This window comes from Oncorhynchus clarkii, chromosome 3 (genome assembly GCF_045791955.1).
Source record: "Oncorhynchus clarkii lewisi isolate Uvic-CL-2024 chromosome 3, UVic_Ocla_1.0, whole genome shotgun sequence".
Taxonomy (NCBI): domain Eukaryota; kingdom Metazoa; phylum Chordata; class Actinopteri; order Salmoniformes; family Salmonidae; genus Oncorhynchus; species Oncorhynchus clarkii.
Window position 1 is genome coordinate 59,298,221 of NC_092149.1, and position 22,550 is coordinate 59,320,770.

The 22,550-nt window shown below is 42.5% G+C and overlaps 1 protein-coding gene across 5 annotated transcripts in view; it reads left to right on the forward strand.

Annotated features, from left to right (window-relative positions):
• Positions 1–22,550, forward strand: part of LOC139399943 (tyrosine-protein phosphatase non-receptor type 4-like) — a 105,778-nt gene that overhangs the window by 12,219 nt on the left and 71,009 nt on the right. For all 5 annotated transcript variants that reach the window (XM_071145088.1, XM_071145083.1, XM_071145095.1 and 2 more), the window contains exon 2: positions 22,182–22,336. In XM_071145088.1, the coding sequence (XP_071001189.1) occupies positions 22,199–22,336 (138 nt within the window). In that variant the 5' untranslated portion in view covers positions 22,182–22,198. The remainder of the gene's footprint in view (positions 1–22,181; positions 22,337–22,550) is intronic.

Consider the following 22,550-nt stretch of genomic DNA (forward strand, 5'->3'; position numbering starts at 1 on the left):
TGTAATGGCAACTGCTCCACCGGTGACTGCAAGGCCCTACACAGGGTGGCGCAAAAGGCCCAGAGCATCACTGGGGTAGAGCTTCCAGTCATCTTAAACATTCATGCCAGGCTGTGTCTGACCCCAGCCACCTGAGCCATGGACTGTTCTCTCTGCTCCCATCTGGCAGGCCGTACCGGAGCATCTTGTCGCGGACCAACAGGCTCCGAAAAAGCTTATTTCCCCAGGCTTTTAGACTGAATAGTTAACCTCTGCCCTGCTTCTCTCCCACAGACTAGTTGCACTGATTACCTGCACAAACTCTATTCCCATCCTTAGGTCTCCACCACTCAGCCACACATGCCTACACTGATTCTCTTCACATTCTTACACCAATGCACCCATGCTCACTACTGGCACCTCACATTGATTTATATTACCATTCGTTGCTGCTATATTGTTTATGATTATTATTACTTCCATATAGTATTTATCCTGCTACCAGCCACTTTTACCCCTCTTCTTCAATCACTCCAATCCCCCTGCACATTTTAATAACAGTACCGGCACTGCACTGACCTGTATACCATGTAACTTCAATTAAACAAGTCTCAAATAGCTGCCTGTCCCTTTTTAATAGCCATGCAACGGCACACATTTCAGCAAATGAACGCCTGTTTCAAATCACCGCTGGTTCTAAATTAATGTTTGCTTGTTTTACTGTTTGATTTTATACATTAAATAATTGCCATCAAGTTTTCGTTAATACTCATTTGTTTTCATCACCAGTAAGAAACTGCTAGCCATTGGCAGCTAACAGCTGAGAACTGCTAAGTTGCAAGCACATAAACAGTCAACATCTTTGGGAGGTCAGACCCCCAGAAATCGCCTTCTAGCGGCGAAAGTAAGCACGGCCCAAAATGTACAGTCAGAGAAGAATACTTATTCTATCAAATAGAGGCATACTTAAACAAAATAAATGTGACTGTGTAAATGATAACACTTTAGTGCTGGAAGTGAAGAAATATATTAAAATGCTGGAAGGGAATACTGGAATTCAACAATTAACTATGCATAAGAGCAAAAGCTGTGTGTATTAAGGGAATCGACACCTGGCTCAAATAGAAACCGGTCTCTAGTAAGCGTCTGTTGTGTAAAGTGATTTTAGCAAATAAACGCCCAGGCTATATATTGAAGTTTTACAGTATCTGCGTTCTCCGTGTTTTGTTTCCCCCCCCCCCACATTTCATGGTTTATTTCTTATCTATATTACTTCCTCTTGTGCGTTATTGGAATAGAGCTCACAAGTTAAACATTTCACTAATGTTTTACACCTGTATCATGAGTATTTGACAAACTTAAATCCACAACTTGCTTGGACTATTTTGCCATTCTTACGTCCCAAAATCAACTAATGTACTTCATTCATGGCAGAAAGACCCAGCAAATGTCTCCTTAACCTCTCTGCACTCAGTGATATCCAATTCACAGAACCCCATTTGCCCAGGGCCAATGATGACGGGCTTCACATTTAATCTAAGTTCCTAATTGGAACTATTATGGCCTTCGAAATGTTAGCTATTAAAATCACATCCAACAATATCAAGGGGATAGAAATCCAGGGCTTAAAAACAAAGATGTCATTGTACGGTGATTCATGTTTTCTTTTAAATCCACAATTTGGATCCCTCCATAACCTCAGAGGATTTAGAAATGTGTTTCTAACCTCTCTGGATTACAACCAAATTATGATAAGTGTACTATTACATATTGCATCATAAAAAACATTACTTTTACCTTACTGAGATTATCACTACAATTAAATATATAAGATCTACCATGGAAAGGAAAATACCTATTTGTGGAAAAATCTCCCTGAAACTCTTTAGTCATATCCCAGTTTACCTATTGGTTTATGGCTCTGCCTACACCTAATGATATGAGCAAAACATATTCCATTTTATTTGGAATTAAATGGGCTTTTTATATAATGAGTGAATTCAGAGGGCAGAAATGATAAAATATTAAAGCATTAGACCTCTAACTAAAGGCTACAATCATACTAAAGCTGTACTTAAGTCCAAACTTGTTCTTTAGCAGATTAGTAAAAATGGCTCACCTCCGTGTTCAGGAATGGCCTTTTACCCTTTATTCCGATTTTATAACCTCTCACTTTATTTGAACATTAAATCTCATATCACTATTTTAAAACAAGCCATAGAAAGTTAGTTGCAATTTCAGTTTAATCTACCAGAAAACACAAAACAAATATTACAGCAAATATTAGGGTTTTACTCAAAGATACTAATTGATTAAAAAAAAAACATTTTGGAGGGGATTTTTAACTTCTTGTCGAGCAATCCCGTATCCGGGAGCGTAATCATAGCCTCAAGCTCATTAGCATAACGCAACGTTAACTATTCATGAAAATCGCAAATGAAATAAATATATTGGCTCACAAGCTTAGCCTTTTGTTAACAACACTGTCATCTCAGATTTTCAAAATATGCTTTTCAACCATAGCTACACAAGCATTTGTGTAAGAGTATTGATAGCTAGCATAGCATTAAGCCTAGCATTCAGCAGGCAACATTTTCACAAAAAGAAGAAAAGCATTCAAATAAAATAATTTACCTTTGAAGAACTTCGGATGTTTTCAATGAGGAGACTATCAGTTAGATAGCAAATGTTCCGTTTTTCCAAAAATATTATTTGTGTAGGAGAAATCGCTCCGTTTTGTTCATCACGTTTGGCTAAGAAAAAAACCCTGAAAATTCAGTCATTACAACGCTGAACTTTTTTTCCAAATTAACTCCATAATATCGACAGAAACATGGCAAACGTTGTTTAGAATCAATCCTCAAGGTGTTTTTCACATATCTATTCGAAGATAAGTCATTCGTGGCAGTTGGGTTTCTCCTCTGACGCAAATGGAAAAATGCACGCAGCTGGAGATTACGCAATAATTGCAACGGAGGACACCAAGCGAGCTCCTGGTAAATGTAGTCTCTTATGGTCAATCTTCCAATGATATGCCTACAAATACGTCACAATGCTGCAGACACCTTGGGGAAACGACAAAGTGTAGGCTCATTCCTTGCGCATTCACAGCCATATAAGGAGACATTGGAACACAGCGCCTTCAAAATCTGGGGCATTTCCTGTTTGAAATTTCATCTTGGTTTCGCCTGTAGCATCAGTTCTGTGGCACTCACAGATATCTTTGCAGTTTTGGAAACGTCAGTGTTTTCTTTCCAAAGCTGTCAATTATATGCATAGTCGAGCATCTTTTCGTGACAAAATATCTTGTTTAAAACAAATGTTTTTTTTTTCCCAAAAATTAAGAGCGCCCCCTATCGAAGAAGTTAAAAAACCCTATAATCTTTGTAAATGATTTCATTAAATGGGACTGGGGGAGATATGTCACACACAGAACTAGCAGACATTTCCATATATTTTTGAATTACTGTAAAAATGGACACGGCAAGTGGAAGGGGGAGAAAGTAAGGAACTTTGTCGACCAAAATTGACTAAAGAAAATTATGATAAAAAAAAAAAAAAGTATACGTGTTTCATTTAAGGACCAAAATGAAACCCCAAATGACCTCTGTACCATACAGATTACAAAATAGTTGAGATTTTTGATGTACCGATTCCATGGCACATGGTTTATGAACTGATACACAAAACAACGCCAGATTATAAATACAGTTGAAGTCGGAAGTTTACAAACACTTAGGGTGGAGTCTTGTTTTTCAACCACTCCACAAATTTCGTGTTCACAAACTATAGTTTTGGCAAGTCAGTTAGGTTTACTTTGTTCATGACACAAGTAATTTTTCCAACAATTGTTTGCTGAGAGATTATTTAACTTATTATTCACTGTATCACAATTCCAGTGGGTCGGAAGTTTACAAACACTAAGTTGACTGCCTTTAAACAGCTTGGAAAATCCCAGAAACTGATGTCATGGCTGTAGAAGCTTCTGATGGGCTAATTGACATCATTTGAGTCAATTGGAGGTGTACCTGTGTGTTTATTTCAAGGCCTTACCTTCAAACTCCGTGCCTCTTTGCTTAACATCATGGGGATACTTAAATCAGCCAAGACTTCAGAAAATAAATTGTAGACCCTGGGTCATCCTTGAGAGCAATTTCCAAATGCCTGAATGTACCACATTTATCTGTACAAACAATCGTACGCAAGTATAAACACCATGGGACCATGCAGCCATCATACCGCTCAGGAAGGAGACGCCTTCTGTCTCCGAGAGATGAACGTACTTTGATGCTAAAAGTGCAAATCAATCCCAGAACAACCGCAAAGGACCTTGTGAAGATGCTGGAGGAAACCGGTACAAAAGTATCTATATCCACAGTAAAACAAGTCCTATATCGACACAACCTGAAAGGCCTCTCAGCAAGGAAGAAGCCACTGCTCCAAAACCGCCATTAAAAGAGCCAGACTACGATTTGCAATTGCACATGGGGACAAATCAAATGTATTTATAGAGCCCTTCTTACATCAGCTGATATCTCAGTGCTGTACAGAAACCCAGCCTAAAACCCCAAACAGCAAGCAATGCAGGTGTAGAAGCATGGTGGCTAGGAACAACTCCATAAAGTCCAAAACCTAGGAAGAAACCTAGAGAAGAACCAGGCTATGAGGGGTGGCCAGTCCTCTTCTGCCTGTGCCGGGTGGAGATTATAACAGAACATGGCCAAGATATTCAAATGTTCATAAATGACCAGCATGGTCAAATAATAACAGTAGTTGTCGAGGGTGCAGCAAGTCAGCACCTCAGGAGTAAATGTCAGTTGGCTTTTCATAGCCGATCATTCAGAGTATTTCTACTGCTCCTGCTGTCTCTAGAGAGTTGAAAACAGCAGGTCTGGGACAGGTAGGACGTCCAGTGAACAGGTCAGGGTTCCATAGCCGCAGGCAGAACAGTTGAAACTGGAGCAGCAGCACGGCCAGGTGGTCTGAGGACGGCAAGTAGTCATCATGCCAGGTAGTCCTTGTTGGATTTTCCTCAGGTTTTCGCCTGCAATATCAGTTATGTTATACTCGCAGACAATATTTTGACAGTTTTGGAAACTTTAGAGTTTTATATCCTCTTTTTCTATCCAATTATATGCATAATCTGGGCCTGAGAAATAGGCAGTTTCGTTTGGGTATGTTTTTCATCCAAACATCTAAATACACCCCCTACACTCGAGGTTAACTGATTTTTGTCCTCTGACGTCCTTTGGTAGGCAGAGGGAGCCTGGAAGGGCATCAAGGAATCTTTGTGTTGTCTGAGAATTTATAGCACGACTTTTGATGCTCCTTGGTTTGTTGCAATTGCAAACGTAATAAAATGGTGGTCCGATAGTCCAGGATTATGAGGAAAAACATTAAGATCCACAACATTTATTCCATGGGACAAAACTAGGTCCAGAGTATGACTGTGACAGTGAGTAGGTCCAGAGACATGTTGGACAAAACCCACTGAGTCTGATGGCTTGCAAAGCCTTTTTGGAGTGGGTCTGTGGACTTTTCCATGTGAATATTAAAATCACCAAAAATTAGAATATTATCTGCTATGACTACAAGGTCCGATAGGAATTCAGGGAACTCGGTGAGGAACGCTGTATATGGCCCAGGAGGCCTGTAAACAGTAGCTATAAAAAGTGATTGAGTAAGCTGCATAGATTTCAGGACTTAAAGCTCAAAATACGAAAATATCATATTTTTTTGTGTAAATTGAAATTTGCTATTGTAAATGTTAGCAACACCTCCGCCTTTGCGGGATGCACGGGGGATATGGTCACTAGTGTAACCAGGAGGTGAGGCTTAATTTAACACAGTAAATTCATCAGGCTTAAGCCATGTTTCAGTCAGACCAATCACATCACGATTATGATCAGTGATTAGTTAATTGACTATAACTGCCTTTGAAGTGAGGGATCTAACATTAAGTAGCCCTATTTTGAGATGTATCACGATCTTTTTCAATAATGGCAGGAATAGAGGTCTTAATCCTAGTGAGATTGCTAAAGCGAACACCACCATGTTTAGTTTTGCCCAACCTAGGTCGAGGCACAGACCGTCTCAATGGGGATAGCTGAGCTGACTACACTGACTGTGCTATGTGCAGACTCTACTAAGCTGGCAGGCTGGCCTGCACCCTATTTCATTGTGGAGCTAGAGGAGTTAGAGCCCTGTCTATGTTGGTAGATAAGATGAGAGCACCCCTCCAGCTAGGATGGAGTCCGTCTCTCCTCAACAGGCCAGGCTTAGTCCTGTTTGTGGGTGAGTCCCAGAAAGAGGGACAATTATCTACAAATTCTATCTTTTGGGAGGGGCAGAAAACAGTTTTTAACCAGCGACTGAGTTGTGAGACTCTGCTGTTGAGCTCATCACTCCCCCCTAACTGGGAGGTGACCAGAGACAATTACTAGATGCCGACACATTTTTCTAGCTGTTGTTACACGCTGAAGCTATGTTGAGCTTGGGGACCTCTGACTGTTTTATCCTAACATCGTTGGTGCCGACATGGATAACAATATCTCTATACTCTACACTCGCCAGTTTTAGCTTTAGCCAGCACCATCTTCAGATTAGCCTTAATGTTGGTTGCCCCCTGGTAAACAGTGTATGATCACTAGATGATTCGTTTTAAGTCTAATACTGCGGGTAATGGAGTCTCCAATGACTAGGGTTTTCAATTTGTCAGAGCTAATGGTGGGAAGCTTCGGCGTCTCAGACCCCGTAACGGGAGGAGTAAATCAAATCAAATAAATAAATGTACATCAGCTGATATCTCAAAGTGCTGTACAGAAACCCAGCCTAAAACCCCAAACAGCAAGCAATGCAGGTGTAGAAGCACGGTGGCTAGGAAAAACTCCCTAGAAAGGCCAAAACCTAGGAAGAAACCTAGAGAGGAACCAGGCTATGTGGGGTGGCCAGTCCTCTTCTGGCTGTGCCGGGTGGAGATTATAACAGAACATGGCCAAGATGTTCAAATGTTCATAAATGACCAGCATGGTCAAATAATAATAATCACAGGCAGAACAGTTGAAACTGGAGGTGGACTGGGGACAGCAAGGAGTCATCATGTCAGGTAGTCCTCCGAGAGGTAGTCCTCCGAGAGGTAGTCCTCCGAGAGGTAGTCCTCCGAGAGGTAGTCCTCCGAGAGGTAGTCCTCCGAGAGGTAGAGAGAGGGAGGTAGAGAGCGAGCATACTTAAATTCACACAGGACACCGGATAAGACAGGAGAAGTACTCCAGATATAACAAACTGACCCTAGCCCCCCGACACATAAACTACTGCAGCATAAATACTGGAGGCTGAGACAGGAGGGGTTAGGAGACACTGTGGCCCCATCTGATGACACCCCCGGACAGGGCCAAACAGGAAGGATATATCCCCACCCACTTTTCCAAAGCACAGCCCCCACACCACTAGAGGGATATCTTCAACCACCAACTTAACATCCTGAGACAAGGCCGAGTATAGCCCACAAAGCTCTCTGCCACAGAAACTTTACCTCGGTTTTCCCCATTAAGCAGCGAGTCGGAGTCTGAGGCCGAGCCTTCTCGTCTCTACTCATCTCTTCAGTGGGTCATATGATTGAGTGTAGTCTGGCCCAGGAGTGTGAAGGTGAACGGAAAGGCTCTGGAGCAACGAACCGCCCTTGCTGTCTCTGCCGGTTCCCGGCCAGGCAGAGAGGGGGGGGGGGCAACCCAGACAGGAAGATCACATCAGTGACTCAACCCACTCAAGTGATGCACCCCTCCTAGGGACGGTATGAAAGAGCCCTAGTAAGCCAGTGATTCAGCCCCTGTAATAGGGTTTGAGGCAGAGAATCCCAGTGGAAAGAGGGGAACCGGCCAGGCAGAGACAGCAAGGGCGGTTCGTTGCTCCAGAGCCTTTCCGTTCACCTTCACACTCCTGGGCCAGACTACACTCAATCATATGACCCACTGAAGAGATGAGTAGAGACGAGAAGGCTCGGCCTCAGACTCCGACTCGCTGCTTAATGGGGAAAACCGAGGTAAAGTTTCTGTCGGCTGAATGAGCAACATCGGTTGAGCATTCCTACAGCATTTCCCTCCAGAAGCCATGAGAAATTTGTCTGGCTGTGGGGACCGTGCAAGGGGATTTATACTAATGTTACTATCTGTACTTACTGGTGGCACAGATGCTGTTTCATCCTTTTCTACACTGAAATTACCCTTGCCTAATGATTGCGTATGAAGCTGGGCTTGCAGCACAGCTATCCTCGCTGTAAGGCGATCGTTCTCCTGTATATTATGAGTACAGCGACTGCAATTAGAAGGCATCATGTTAGTGTTACTACTTAGCTTCGGCTGTTGAAGGTCCTGACGAACCACGTCCAGATAAAGCATCCGGAGTGAAAAAGTTGAATGAAAATAGTTGAGGGAAAATTATAAACGATAATTAAAAAGTAAAAACCGTAAAGTTGTCAGGTAGCAAAGTAAGGTTGGCAACAAAACGCACAGCAACACGTAAACAAGACAAAGATCGTGCTTTTTGGAGAAATGCCTTCTGCTCTGATGAAACACATTTTATGTGGATATATTGAAGGAACATCTCAAGACATCATCAGGATGTTAAAGCTTGGTTGCAAATGGGTCTTCCAAATGGACAATGACCCCAAGCATACTTCCAAAATTGTTGTCCTTAAGCCATTTCAAGCCAAGTCAAGTTTGGAGTGGCCATCACAAAGCCCTGACCTCGGTCCTATAGAACATTTGTGGGCAGAACTGAAAAAGCTTGTGTGAGCAAGGAGGCCTACAAACCTGACTCAGTCACACCAGCTCTGTCAGGAAGAATCGGCCAAAATTCACCCAACTTATTGTGGGATGCTTGTGGAAGGCTACCCAAAACGCTTGACACAAGTTAAACAATTTTAAAGGAAATGCTACCAAATACTAATTGAGTGTATGTAAAGCTCTGACCCACTGGGAATGTGGTGAAAGAAATAATAGCTGACATATAATTATTTCTACTGTTATTCTGACGTTTCACATTCTTAACATAAAGTGGGGATCCTACCTGACCTAAGACGGGGAATTTTTACAAGGATGAAATGTCAGGAATTGTGAAACTGAGTTTAAATGTATTTGGCTAAGGTGTATGTCAACTTCTGACTTCAACTGTCGTTTTTCAATTTAAATTATCATACAAAATTCTTGCAACCACTAGAATGTTCCAGTGCATTCAGAAAGTATTCAGACCCCTGGACTTTCCACATTTTGTTACGTTAAAGCCTTATTCTAAAATGCATTTAAAAAAAACTCAATCTGCACACAATACCCCACAATGACAAAGCAAAAACAGGTTTTTAGACATTTTTTTTTCTCCAACAATAAATAATGAAATGACACATTTACATAAGTATTCATACACTTTACTCAGTACTTTGTTGAATCACCTTTGGCAGCAATTACAACATTCTTGGCGATGACACTACAAGCTTGGCACACATGTTTTGGAAGTTATTCCTTTTCTTTTCTGCAGATCCTCTCAAGCTCTCAGGTTGGAGGGGGATTGTCACTGCACACCTATTTTCAGATCTCCGGAGATGTTCGATCAAGTTCAAGTCTGGGCTCTGGCTGGGCCAATCAAGGACATTGTCCCGAAGCCACTCCTGCTTTGTCTTGACTGTGTGCTTAGTTGTTGTCCTGTTGGAAGGTGAACCTTCGCCCAAGTCTGAGGTCCTGAGTGCTCTGGAGCAGGTTTTCATCAAGGATCTCTTTTGTACTTTGCTCCGTTCATCTTTGCCTCAATCTTGACTTGTCTCCTAGTCCCTGCTGCTGAAAAACATCCCCACAGCATGATGCCCCACCACTATGCTTCACCGTAGGTATGATGCCAGCTTTCCTCCAGATCTGGTGCCAGGCATTTAGGCAAAAGAGCTCAATCTTGTTTCTCATGGTCTGAGAGTCCTTTAGGTGCCTTTTGTCAATTCGAGCAGGCAAGTCAGTTAAGAACATTCTTATTTACAATGACGGCCTATCCCCGCCAAACCCAGACGATGCTGGGCCAAATTTGTTTTCCACCCTATGGGACTCCCAATCACGGCCGGATGTGATACAGCCTGGAATCGAACTAGGGACTGTAGCGATGCCTCTTGCACTGAGATGCTGTGCCTTAGACCACTCCCCCACTCTGGAGCCGAATTTCCAGTCGTGGGCAAATTTGATGTGGCCTGTGATCGTGAAGGTACAGACCAGTGGAGCTTATGCATGGTCCGCCAGGCCCAATACCAGTCCACATACCAAGTGTTGTCATTGATTCCTTGTTGAGACGCCACACTGCTGCATTTGTCACATGGGATGGCAGCAGCTTTCCACCAAAGTGTGTGTGTCCTGGGTGGCGTCCTGGTAATACCATTGAGTTATCCTCTGCGTAGTTGATGATGATCACCACTCGCTGCAAGTCCTCATGCTTCAGTTGTAACCTGTGCTTGCTTGGGCCAGCTCTCTTTTTGATGGGAGGCATGATTAGACAATTCTCTTTGTATGACTGGTGGAGTTGATTCAGGCGTGATCTACTGATGCCGAAAGACAAGTTCTGGATACATATATTTGAGCGTTATTATACAATAGATGCAAAATGGCATTCTGAGAACATCACTACACAGTTCGTACACAATGTTAGCTAGCTAGCCAGCCGTCTCATGTCCACTGGCTAGCTAACAGCAAGCTTTAACTAGCAATACAAACTGATTGTCATAGCTAGCTAAAGTTAACCAAATAGGTTCCATGTTAGCTAGTTAGGCTATAACTAGCAATGCGAAATGGCATTCTGAGTGAACATCACAAACGTTACACACGCTTCATACATGTAAGTTAAATGTTAGCTAGCAAGACTGCCATCTAAGCTCCACTGACGTTAGCTAGCTAACAGCAAGCTTTAATTTGGTCTTTTGTTTAGACATGTAACGTTAGCTAGCTAAAAAATGAACTAAAATCCCAATCCATATAGTAACGTTACTAGCAATACAAACCGATTGTCATAGCTAGCTAAAGTTAAGCAAATAGATTCAATGTTAGCTAGCAAGCCAGCCATCAATCTCCAACTGGCTATCTAACAGCAAGCTTTAACTTGCAATGGAAACAACTTTCTGACAAAATTAAACTTATAATATCTGAAACTGTTAGATTCTTACCCGTATACATGGATGAAAGCTTCACGGTTGACTGCAGCCTTTTTAAAATGACATTTTCATAGTCCGCATGGTACAATCGTCCTACAGAAAGTAGTCCAACTTTCTCCCCACTGACCTTTGTCGATAGCTCCTGATAAATTCAGGGCAGTAATGTTATTGAGAGCAGTAGCAGCATATTTGCACTTCTCCATGGCTAACGTTATATATTTTGAAAAAACTACAGTAGAAAGGATTATCTAATCATAACGACCAGCTCATTTTATAGACACAAGATTCTACACCGCAGACCAATCCAAACTCATCTCTCGGCATGTTCAGCCCATCTCATTATCTCAGCCAATCATGGCTAGCGGGAAGGTTGTCTTTCTGTGGCTATACCAGCTAGGTTCGTAATTTTAACTATTTTATTCGTATTTACAGATGACATACAAGTTTGTTATTAAGGCATGTACATGTTAGAGAAGGCATTTCTGCCAAAAAGCGCATTTTGATAATTACATTTTCTTTTACAGTAACTGCTCTCCTGTGAAGTCGTGACTTGCGACATACGCCTAGTTTCCTGAATCGGGTCAGAACAATCTAAGATGGTGGGTGTCAAACCTCTTTCTTGGGCTTTTTGAGGTGGAATGGCCCCAATAGAGTGATAAGGGGCTTGCAACTATTTTTCATCACACAAAATTAATGAATGCAACACATTCGGTCGAAAAATAGCTTAATTTACATCAAATGATTTCTCATGTTTATCATAGAAATAGTTGTCAGCTACATTTCCTAATGTTCTGCTTGAAGTTAATCTGGCATTTTAAGTTTCTGCCAGAGAAACGACACCAGAGAGAAGTACACATCAGTCAGAGCACTGTCTGCTGATCGTACTTGTTGGTGAATGCTATATTTTGATTGGTCAAGATGAGAGATATATTTTGAGTGAAGTGCAACTGAAGCACAACATTTTTATTTTTACATTTGTGATTTGGAACAAACTGTGACTGAAGCTGAGAAGAAGCTAAGAAGCGTTTGTTTTTAATCATCATTTAGAAAGCAAGATTTATTTCCGCTGCAATTTGTTTGAGGAGGAAGTGGATAGCCAGTTTAAAAAATTTTTTTTTTATTAAAAATATTTTTTAAATATAAACGTGGTTGGTTGAAGTGAGCAAATGTTGACGATCAGATTAATCAGTGATTTTGTTATATCATTTTGAGGGGAAATGGTGTAGCTCAGTGGCAGGGCCACCAAGCAGGAGCTTGGGGACCTGCCATTCCTACATTATATCAGGTCACAGCAGTCATCAGCAAAATGTGCTGCTGGGTCTATTAGGTCATATTCTCAGCCCACTCACTCACGTGTGTGTACAGTGTTTTTTTTGTATGACACCCTGAAAGCATTGTTGTTGCCTGCAGTACAATTGCAATAAGAACATGCTAAAGGCACTCCATCTCCAAGGTGAATATGTGCGTACAAGACAATTAATTTTTATTCCTTCTATGAGCAACTTGTGTGTGTTTGTTTGCGTGTGCACTCAGTTGATGGTTTTAGATGTTGCGAGGCAGAAAAAGGCCCCTTTTTTATAATGGAAAAAGATTCAAGTTGGCCTGTGTGGTTTCTCAAAATGTTTGTCTGTTCTGTGACTCTCCATTTCCTCTGAGGCAGAGAGGGGATTCCACACTGAAACCATTAACCTGACTGTCCTGCCACTTATGCGCCCCTTTTAATTTCCCCTCTTCTCTCTCCATGGGTCAGAGCATAATTAGCAAAAGGACTGGGCAGAGTATTGTTAATCTTCAATTAAAAGCTAATGGCACAAATCTGAATGTGATAGAAGGATTAGGCAGAATCAAAATTGTGGGCTGTTTCCTTTTAATAATATTGGCATTTCCCTTCTCGAGGATCATCTCCACCTCTGATCCACCACCTACTGTGATTCTAGGAAATAAGCATGTCATAACTGACCGACATGCACCCAGTTGACTGACAGCAGTTGCTGGTCAGCTCCTGTCCACATGCCAATGGCCCAATAGTATTCTAACACTCAGGGGTTGCATTAGCTTTCAGAAATCTACATTTTCAAAATGCAGACGGACAGAAAATCTGTTGTAAACCATTTCACCTGTGTTTTACATTGAAAGTTTGTAGCCAGCTACATTTCCTAATGTTTTGCTTGAAGTTAATCTTGCATTTTAACTTGCTACCGGAGGAAAAATTACACTGGAGGAAAGTACTGGAAAAAAGTGGCCTACACCAGTCAGAGCGCTGTCTGGTGATCTAATGACCAGCAAAGATGGGCTATTGCATCTGATTGGAGAAGTGCAACTGAAGCACGAAATTAGTTATTTTACATTCATGAATTGCAGTGTACAGTAAGAAGCATTTTAGATATGTTTACAAAACGCAGCAAGATATTTGTCTGCGGTTTATCTTTTCTGCATGAAAAATGCAGAATCCTGCATTAATGCGACCCATGGCTGACTGAAGTCAATACCATTTTCCAAGACAATTCAATGTCTGGTTGTGAGTTAGGACTTACTGACACATGCCTTGACCGTGTTCTTAGAAACACAGCCTGAAGAACAGAGGGTCAGTTGTGTGTGTCAGTAATTCACTCTACCCACACCTCCCAGGATTCTCTCAATTTTAGAACCTGGCAGTCATGGAGCCCACAGAGGATGTTTTTGTCCAAATCTAAGCAATGCATCGGCCAGACTTAACTAGTAGCTACCTCCAGCAGCCTGAGCACCTCCTGGGGCCTTTTACAGCTCCTCTAATGAAGAGACTGATTCACTTACAGCCTATCGATTTCCCTGGAACTCCCTGGCTTGTTCCCCCTGCCTGCTGCCACACCTCTCCTCTGGAGCTAGCGGACTGTGAGCTGCCCGGCTGTTAGCTGCCTATCAGGCCAGGCGTGAGGCATGCTGCCTTGGCTGTAGTTGGCTGCAGTGTTAACCGTCAACGCGTTGCAGGAGCAGTAGGGGGTCTACTCCATGGCGCACCTGGCCTCCCCACTGCGACAGCTGCCAGGCAGGAATGTGCAAGGTCGAGGTGGATGTGGGTGGAAATTCGCAGCGTGATCAGAACACGACCCCCTAACATTTAAACCTGCTAATGTAAGCGCCAAAGAAATCAGGGGAATGTGCTGCTTTAATCAAATGTATGTTTCTGTTTCTCTTTCTGGAAGTCCTGAGTCTAGTGCGATGGGAAAGAGACTAAGTGTCTCCTGTTTTGAACTGCTCCTCCTGAATGGATGACTGATCTGTTAATCATGCCGCACTTGGAAATGTAGTGGTTTTAATAAATTAATCATACTGTATTTTTAATTGACCAAGAACCTGTAATAGACTGTAGCCTTGGCCTATCTGTACCACAATATTTAAGCAGATTTAGCTGCAGTGCACGATTACAATGACCGTTGAATAGCAGTTAAATAGCTACTGCAGTATGCTGTTAAAATTATGAACTCGGCCCAGGACTAGCATCTTGCTGTCCCATTTGATAGTTAGTGAAGTCGGTGTAGAATAGTGAATGTTTTATGAGTGTACATGTTTACCAACTATTACTAGCGAATGCGTTCTTAGTCTTGTTTTGCTAGTGCGCTGGTTAAAAATAGACGAGCCGTGTGTGTTTCTCAAGCCTGGGGTGTGTGTGAAGTAGAGCCATGATCCCAGGCAGAGGTCACAACAGTCTCATGTCATGAGACCTTATGAGGACACTGACCTTCCTAATGCTTTAAGTTGAGGAAATAAGTCTGGTGTCACTCAGTCTCAGCTGAGATTCATAGACTTCCTGATGTTAACATCATTTCAACACACTTTTATGGTCATGGGATATTGATGGCTCCAACTGTAACACATATCAATGTAAAGGGGCGTAGGCTTCACATATTCATCCTCAACCTTATTTTAATCAATTTACAAGTTAATGTAGACCTTTTGAAATGCCCAGCATGCTCATGCTTTGACAGCTGCACAGTTCATACAGTAGCTTAACAGAAGCGCAGTGTGCTTTCAATTAACTCTGGACTGAGCTGATGGCAAAGCACATTTTGCCCCTACCGGCAAACACACCAGTCTTAAAAACCTTCACAGCCGGAGCCCTGAAAGCGCCTGGAAATTAAACGGGTGGGGGTCAAAGTTGTTTTGGCCAGAGGAGAAAAGTGTACAATCCTGTGTGCATTAATTTGACAGCTCAACCCCAGGAAGCAGGCCTGTAAAGGTCATGGGGGTTGAGGCTGGCCGGGCAGTGCGACAACACCATGGCCGCCGCTGGGCTCAGCTAACTGACCTTTGAGCAACGTTTGTGTGCTCAGAATACGTTAAAGCTGATGTTCTTGGAAAGGAATGGAGTTCTCTTGTGTAAAACCCTAAGTTGTAAACTGCACCTTCCCCTCCCCTGTTCTCTCCCCTCTACACTATACCCTAGCCTCCACCTCCTGTGGGCTGCTGGCCACTCAGCTGTAAGCTAGCCACTGACTCTCACACAGGTTCCAGTGAACACCAGAAACATGTATTACTACAGAAACGTAGGAAATCAAGTTTTTCCAATACAAGCAGTAGACCTCCATCAGGCAACAAACCTCAGACACCACTCCTTAGAGAGCGACCTGAAATACAGTTGAGATAGAAAATAAATTGTAAGTGTTTATTTAGCTGGGCTATTTGTGTGTATGAATGGCCTTTAGAGAGTGAATGGTTTCTCCGAGGTAGGGGTGTGAATGTTAAGTGTTTCAATGAAATTGGTATCTTCAACGTTTTGAAGAAAATCCATGTTAACTGCACTGTGGAAAAACAGTTTTTTTTTTAATCACAAAACTACCACTAACAGGTCCCCATCATAAGTGGAACGATACAAATTGTACAAATACCTAACGAAACAATGCTTTAACTTTCGTAGGAGGAGATATGCATCTTTCAAATGATTTTCAGATCTGAAGCGCTCCACACATTGTCATTAACTGTTGGGAAAATGGCAGGGTGAGACATACGACAGCAGTGAAAGTCCTGTATGGCAATACTTTAAATGAGAATGTGATGAAATTAAAACTTTGCTTGGTGAAATTGAGCTACAGTGGCAGTACAGGTGATGCTTAACCATCTGAAAGGGAGGCACCGTGAGACCCAAACTGTTGCTGGCAGCAGGCGCAGGCCCGCAACAGACGCTAGACAGGCTTTTCACGTGAAGGTGCGTTAAGGGACGAAGTGATGAAATCCCACCTGATTATAGAAATGATTGCGGTTGATATGCAGCCATTGTCAATGGTAGAGGATGTCGGCTTCAATGCGCGGTGATGACATATCTAGAACAGTGACTGCCTGGATGGAGAAGTTGTACTCTGCAAGTACAACGCATGAGCTCTCAAACCCGATACGTGGTTTTAAGATGTTGGACGTCTATGAACAAGCTGTTATATACGGGTCGCGTTAGAGTTCTGAAATATTTAAGTGGACCATGAGAATCTGCTTTTTAAAACCATTTCACTTGCGTTTTATATTTAAAGTCAAGTGTTTTCTTTGCTTCAGTAGAGTAATCAGGGGTGTGCAACTATAGTTGTCCTTCACAGAAAATAGCCAACTTTTTTAGTGCAACATACTCTGCAGAAAATAACTTTGTCATTTGGTAAAAATGAAGTGCAACGGTATTTGGCTAGCAGCGACAAGTAAATGATCTTGAAATGAAGAAGCAAGATCTTTATTTCTGTTTAGGGTAAGTAGCTTGCTACATTCTATGATGTTTTGCTTGAAGTTAACTAATGGAGAAAAGTAAGCTACACTGAGAAGAGAAGTACCGGAGAAATGCTACAGATCAGTCGGAGCGCTGTCTGCTGATAGAATGCCCTTCTGTGAATTCTCATCCTGAGTGGAGGAGTGCAACTGAAGCCAAGAATGAGTCTGATGTCAAGCAGAAATGACAATAAAAAGCATTTTTTTATGAGTTTTATATTTTTCTCTCCCCCAAATGAAAAACACAGAATTCTGCGTTAACGCGACCCCTGCATAGTGGTTCCTCCTTTTAAAAGTTGCGAGCTTACGCCGCGGGACTTATAGGTAATTTGTGGTTTAGTACGGTACCCTGTGTCACCACCTCATTGCTCCAGACCAGCATAAGGGGGAGTTAGAGCACTGATTGTGCTTTTCGGTCCTGTGTCTCTAACTGATAATGAATGGGTGACATAAACCTAAATAGAAACTGATCATTATTTACAAATTAGTAACAATGTCTCACCCCATGTTCAAGAATGGTATTTTTCTCACTCATTTTACGTTATTTGAAAACTAAATAATCCCAAATATAAGTTTTTGAACAAAGCGATTTATTATTGGATATTCTCACAGATATATTATTAACCCTGTTATTAGCAAGACTATTTATATTGGTCATGGCTCCCAAGTGGCGCACAATGGGATTGCCTTGCAGTTCTCCAGCTGTATCCACTGAAAGCGCTTGAGGTTCAAGGCACGAGGACAGGGGGCACGGGATGGGCCGCAGAGCCGGCACAGAAGACCGACTTGGCCCGAGGAAGGGAGTGGAACCCCACCCCGACACACTGGCAACACTTTAATGGGCCTTGCACTAATAATGGCGCTGACTAGGGAAACGTTCCCTCTGTTCTGTTCTTAGTCTTTCATTAATAAAATAATGATAAAAATAGTATTTCAAAATGCCAACGTTTATTTAGCTATGGATCATAACGAATATAAATAAATAAAATAAATATCACTGAATTACAGAAATATCCTCAATGTAATTATTGGCGGAGAGTCACGTCATATTTTTCAATATACTGTAGGCCTACCATAGGCGACATGAGTCTCTCTAGTGTTGAGTAATGTGCTGTTAATAGTGGTGTAGGTCTTATTTAAAGAGCATATTGAAGTGCGCAGCAATAGGATTTGAAGCAAATGCCTACAACTATTTTAGCATCGTTTCGTGCTGCTCTGAGACCAGCATGGGGACTGGCCTTGATAAATCAATGAGGTTTTTATTTTCACTTAATTTCCATTTGTGTATTAGACTAGAATTAGACATTTAGGGTGTAGAAATGTTAAGCTCATATACCCTGAAGACAGCTAGTCTGTCAACGTTGGTTATTAAATTATTGCCTCTGAGCTCCTAGAGCGGGCGGCTCGGCTCTCCTTTAATTTTTCAAGTGTTCCACTCCTCTAGCCAAAATTGGTGTGCGTTTCTTTCGCCTCTAGATGCTCTTAGTGTGATCTTTATTTAACTAGGCAAGTCAGTTAAGAACAAATTCTTATTTACAAGAACAGCCTACCCCTTCCTCCCCGTCGGGGAATTGAACCCCGGTCTTCTGCATGCCCGCATTCTCTAGTACAGCCACTATTGAAGGCTATCAAATGCTTTTCAAAGATGCCCTCTGGTGGTCAAACTAGCACTAACTAGCATTAATGGTATCCGTGGTTCACACTTAAATAACGTGCCATAGAATTCTGCGGCACCATGCAAGCTGCCCGCAGTACGCAGCAGAGAATCTAAAAACAGCATTAATTACCATAGTTGCTGAGTGGGTGGGGGACAGCAGTAAGGTGAGTGCCGTTTGGTAGCCAGCTGCGGTAGATGGAATTGCATTGCCACCTAGGAGTTATACGCAGGAAAATATCTGCACTGTGAATTCACATATAATTTTATTTTTGTATCATTTAAATGCAACAAAACACATCTGTTAAACATTTAAGGAACATTTTACATTTGTCACAGCCCTACTTCGAGGAGTTGATGATTTGCATAATGGCCTTGCTTGGGAGGGATGGGCTGAATTTATTCTAAAAGAGTAACATAAACAAACCAAACATTTACCCACAATGGGAGGAGTGAAGATTGGAGACTGGGAGAGCACGACACAACTCAGTGCTATTCGTGTGATTGTAAAAATGTATCTTTTTATGAAGGTCTGAGATGATAGCTGTCCGGGACACAAAGTACCTGCTCACTAAGTCAGAAATTGATTCATTGTAGCTTATGTGCTGTCACAATGCCTTCACTGATCTTATTCTGATTGCATAATAAAACATTTTTGAAGTGTTTTTTTCATTTGCTGGTGTCCTGTTACAAATGCCAGCTGGGATATTTGTTTCCATTGCAAGGTGTTTGGTAAAATGATGATACCAGCTCAATATGTTTAAGGTCAATAGTGCAACAGTGTTGAATGTCCTCCAAAAACAATGACCAGAAAACAAACTGCTTACCTTCATCATAAATACGGCTACTCTGGGACTAGGATTTGTAATGTTGTCCTTTTTGCTGAAATGAAATGAAGCGTAACAGTCCTCTCCAGTTTGGTGTTGCTGTTGTGTTGAATGTGGTTGTTTTACACCAGCCTATAGAATAGGCCTAACCTATGGGTTGGACATGGGAACAGACCTTAAGTGATATTCATCAGTCAAGGATAATTTATTCACTATGCGGCCAGTGGAAGTGTGTGTCACCAGGAGTCCAGGGAAGCTTGTGGTAGAGGGAGTGTATGGATATTGTCCTCATAGCTACAAACAGTGGCATTTCCCTACTAACATTGTATGGTTTTACCCCAGGCATCCAACATAATAGGTGGTGTCTGGCTATCCAGAAAGTCTAGGGTCAAATGCTACCTACAACCCCTGAACACCCTCTCTATGAAACAAGCATTCTTCCCACTCTGTTGTCTGTGAGTCCATTCTCTGTGCTGTCCTAGATACTAGTACAGCAAACCTGTAGTGCTGCTTTTTCTTGTACTCAACCAAGGGAGGGTAGTCCCATGCTGTTAGTTTTCTCAAACAAGCCTCTATTCTTAATTGTCATCCTTGAGTTGTCACATAGCTGGCGATCTTGGCAGGAATTCTCCAAGTCTAACACCACTCTCCAACTGTCTTTCGATATCACCCCACATGAAGATGAAACGCAAGTCTCTACATCTGTAATTGACCACCTGTTTCTCTGTGGCCCAATTTTGGCGAACAGTACACTACTACACGTTACTGTAGCAGGGAGGAAAGGATATCTTCAGATTCCTCTTCGCTTTTCTACTATCCTCTGGTCTGCATTGTGACTGACCTAAGCCTTGGGATGCATCCCAAATGGTAACCAATTTCCTATATAGTGCACTACTTTTGACCAAAGCCCATAGGCCTCTGTTCAAAAGTAGTCCACTATAAAGGGAAAGGGTTGCCATTTGGGACACAACCTGAGTATTTGTTGTGAAGACACATACTGTACCTTTTCCAATGGGTGTAACTGTGGAGAGGGGTTTGGCCGGTGGAGGATTGGGAAGATGGGGGACAGAGACAGGGGCTGCTGGGACGTCTGTTTGTTATAAGCCGAGAGCATCGGAGGAGCCCACTGGGGTCATTAGGCTTGACACACACGTCAGCCCAGGCCCAGTGTTTGGAAGCTCTGCTGACTGGAGGAAGCCATAATGGAAGCATTCTTGCGGAGTTATCCCGGCTGAGCGGCCAGCCGACCTGCTGGATCGCTAACTCACTGGGCTTTGTTCTCCTCTCATTGGGATGTGGAGACTAATTACACTTATTATTATTATTATTATATACACACACTGCTTTTGATTTAGAACTGAAATCGTTTGTGAGAAGTGTGTGATGTATTTAGTATACAGTTTTTATATTGTCATTTTGAGTAGTTTTACTCTCTTATTACAGCTGGTAACCTTTGCGTCCGTTGAATGATAAAAAAAACAACAAACAGCTTTTTGGCTCATGGTTGTCTTAGTCTCCACAGCCTAGCTGAGAGGCTGAAGGGAACAGCTCGCAGCTGTGTCACTGAGCTGCGGTGAAGGCGCTTCCTCATGACTTCACCTCATCGCTGCCCGGCGTACCCGCTCCATCCACTCGATGTAGAGCCCCACATGTATGACACCAGGGTTGTGAGGGCAAACACAGGCGCTGCATGCCTGGGAGTCTGCCGGTTACAGAGATGACATGTTTTCACATTGCTGACACTGCTCGTTTGATGTCAACTACAGTGAACATGATTCAACTTGACTCTGGGAGATATTGAAGATGTGATGTTTGGAAGGGATTCTTTAAAAAAAATATTATTGTACATGTGCATCTTATCAGATTCCTCTTTCCATACCGTATGCGTGACTAGTGAGCTGTAAGTAATCGCCCCCCCAGGGCCTTTCTTAAACACTAAGATAATATTTTCAAAGTACTGTATCTGCTGTCCTAAGAGCACTTTTGCCATCACTGCATTAGCATACGCCTGAAGACATTAATTTTGCATTTGCCATTTTAGCAGGCTCTCTTATCCATAGCGACTTAGTTATTCATCAATTACCCATCAGACAATACCCAGAACCTCTATATGACAGGTTAAAGACATATCTGGGAGTTGTAGAAAGAGATGGACAATGTGGTATTAATCTGGGAGAGCTGCTACCCCCTTATAGGAGATTTTACATTCCCAGAAATACTAAGAACATTAGGGCAGCAGGCAACGTATGTTCGTGGAACAAGTGCTCTCGTGACTCTCCACAGCACACTTGATTTGGTCCCTGGGGTCCCCTGCTATGTCTGTTCAACTCAGCACTTCTGCACACACAGGCAATCTCCTCCCATTCAAATTCATCATCGGTGATGCCTCCTGATATTTTGTGACAACCACTCAAAGGCAAGGAAAAGCCTTCCATATGGATCCATCAGGTTTAAATGAAGGTGCCTTGACCTCCGTTGCTGCAGTGTAGCTGATCCCTAGAGGTGCAATTCTGTCAGAGTTCATACGGAGTTATACTCAGCATGTAGGCTGCTGTACTCCATATTAATTTTAATTCTTGTCAGATGGAGCACTTGTTGCCCCCTCTGCGTGTGAAGGCTTGTTAGCGTAGTGCTGATGTCAGTAGTACTGTATGATAGACTTTGCGGCCCTCGAACTCATTCCCAAAAGAATGCATTTCAGAACTGTCATTTTGTATGAGTGTTGCCAGACCGACTTGACAAGAAAAGTGTACCTGTCAACTCTACAGTGATCTGTGCTTTGGCCAGGTTGTCAATGTCCGCTTCCTTAGTCTCTCTGTCTCTGTTGCAGACCCTGGTTGGACCGTAATGACCGCACGCTTCCGGTTGCCTGCTGGCAGATCTTACAATGTCCGGGCGTCGGAGCTGGCACGCGACAGCCAGCACACGGAGGTGGTCTGCAACATACTTCTCTTGGACAACACCGTCCAGTCCTTCAAAGTTAACGTAAGTATCACAACAAACTCTAGTATATTCATGTTTGTGTACAGTATGTTCCTGATCCACTGTAATGTGTTAACCATGTTGAAAGCACTAAATGGCCATGTCCCAGAGTAGTGCAGTATTGCAGCCCTACTCTACACACAAACTCTGGCTCTCCAACTATCGAACACTGTCCTCTTGCGGTGGTAGATCTTTCAGGGCTATTTTGGCGCCAAGA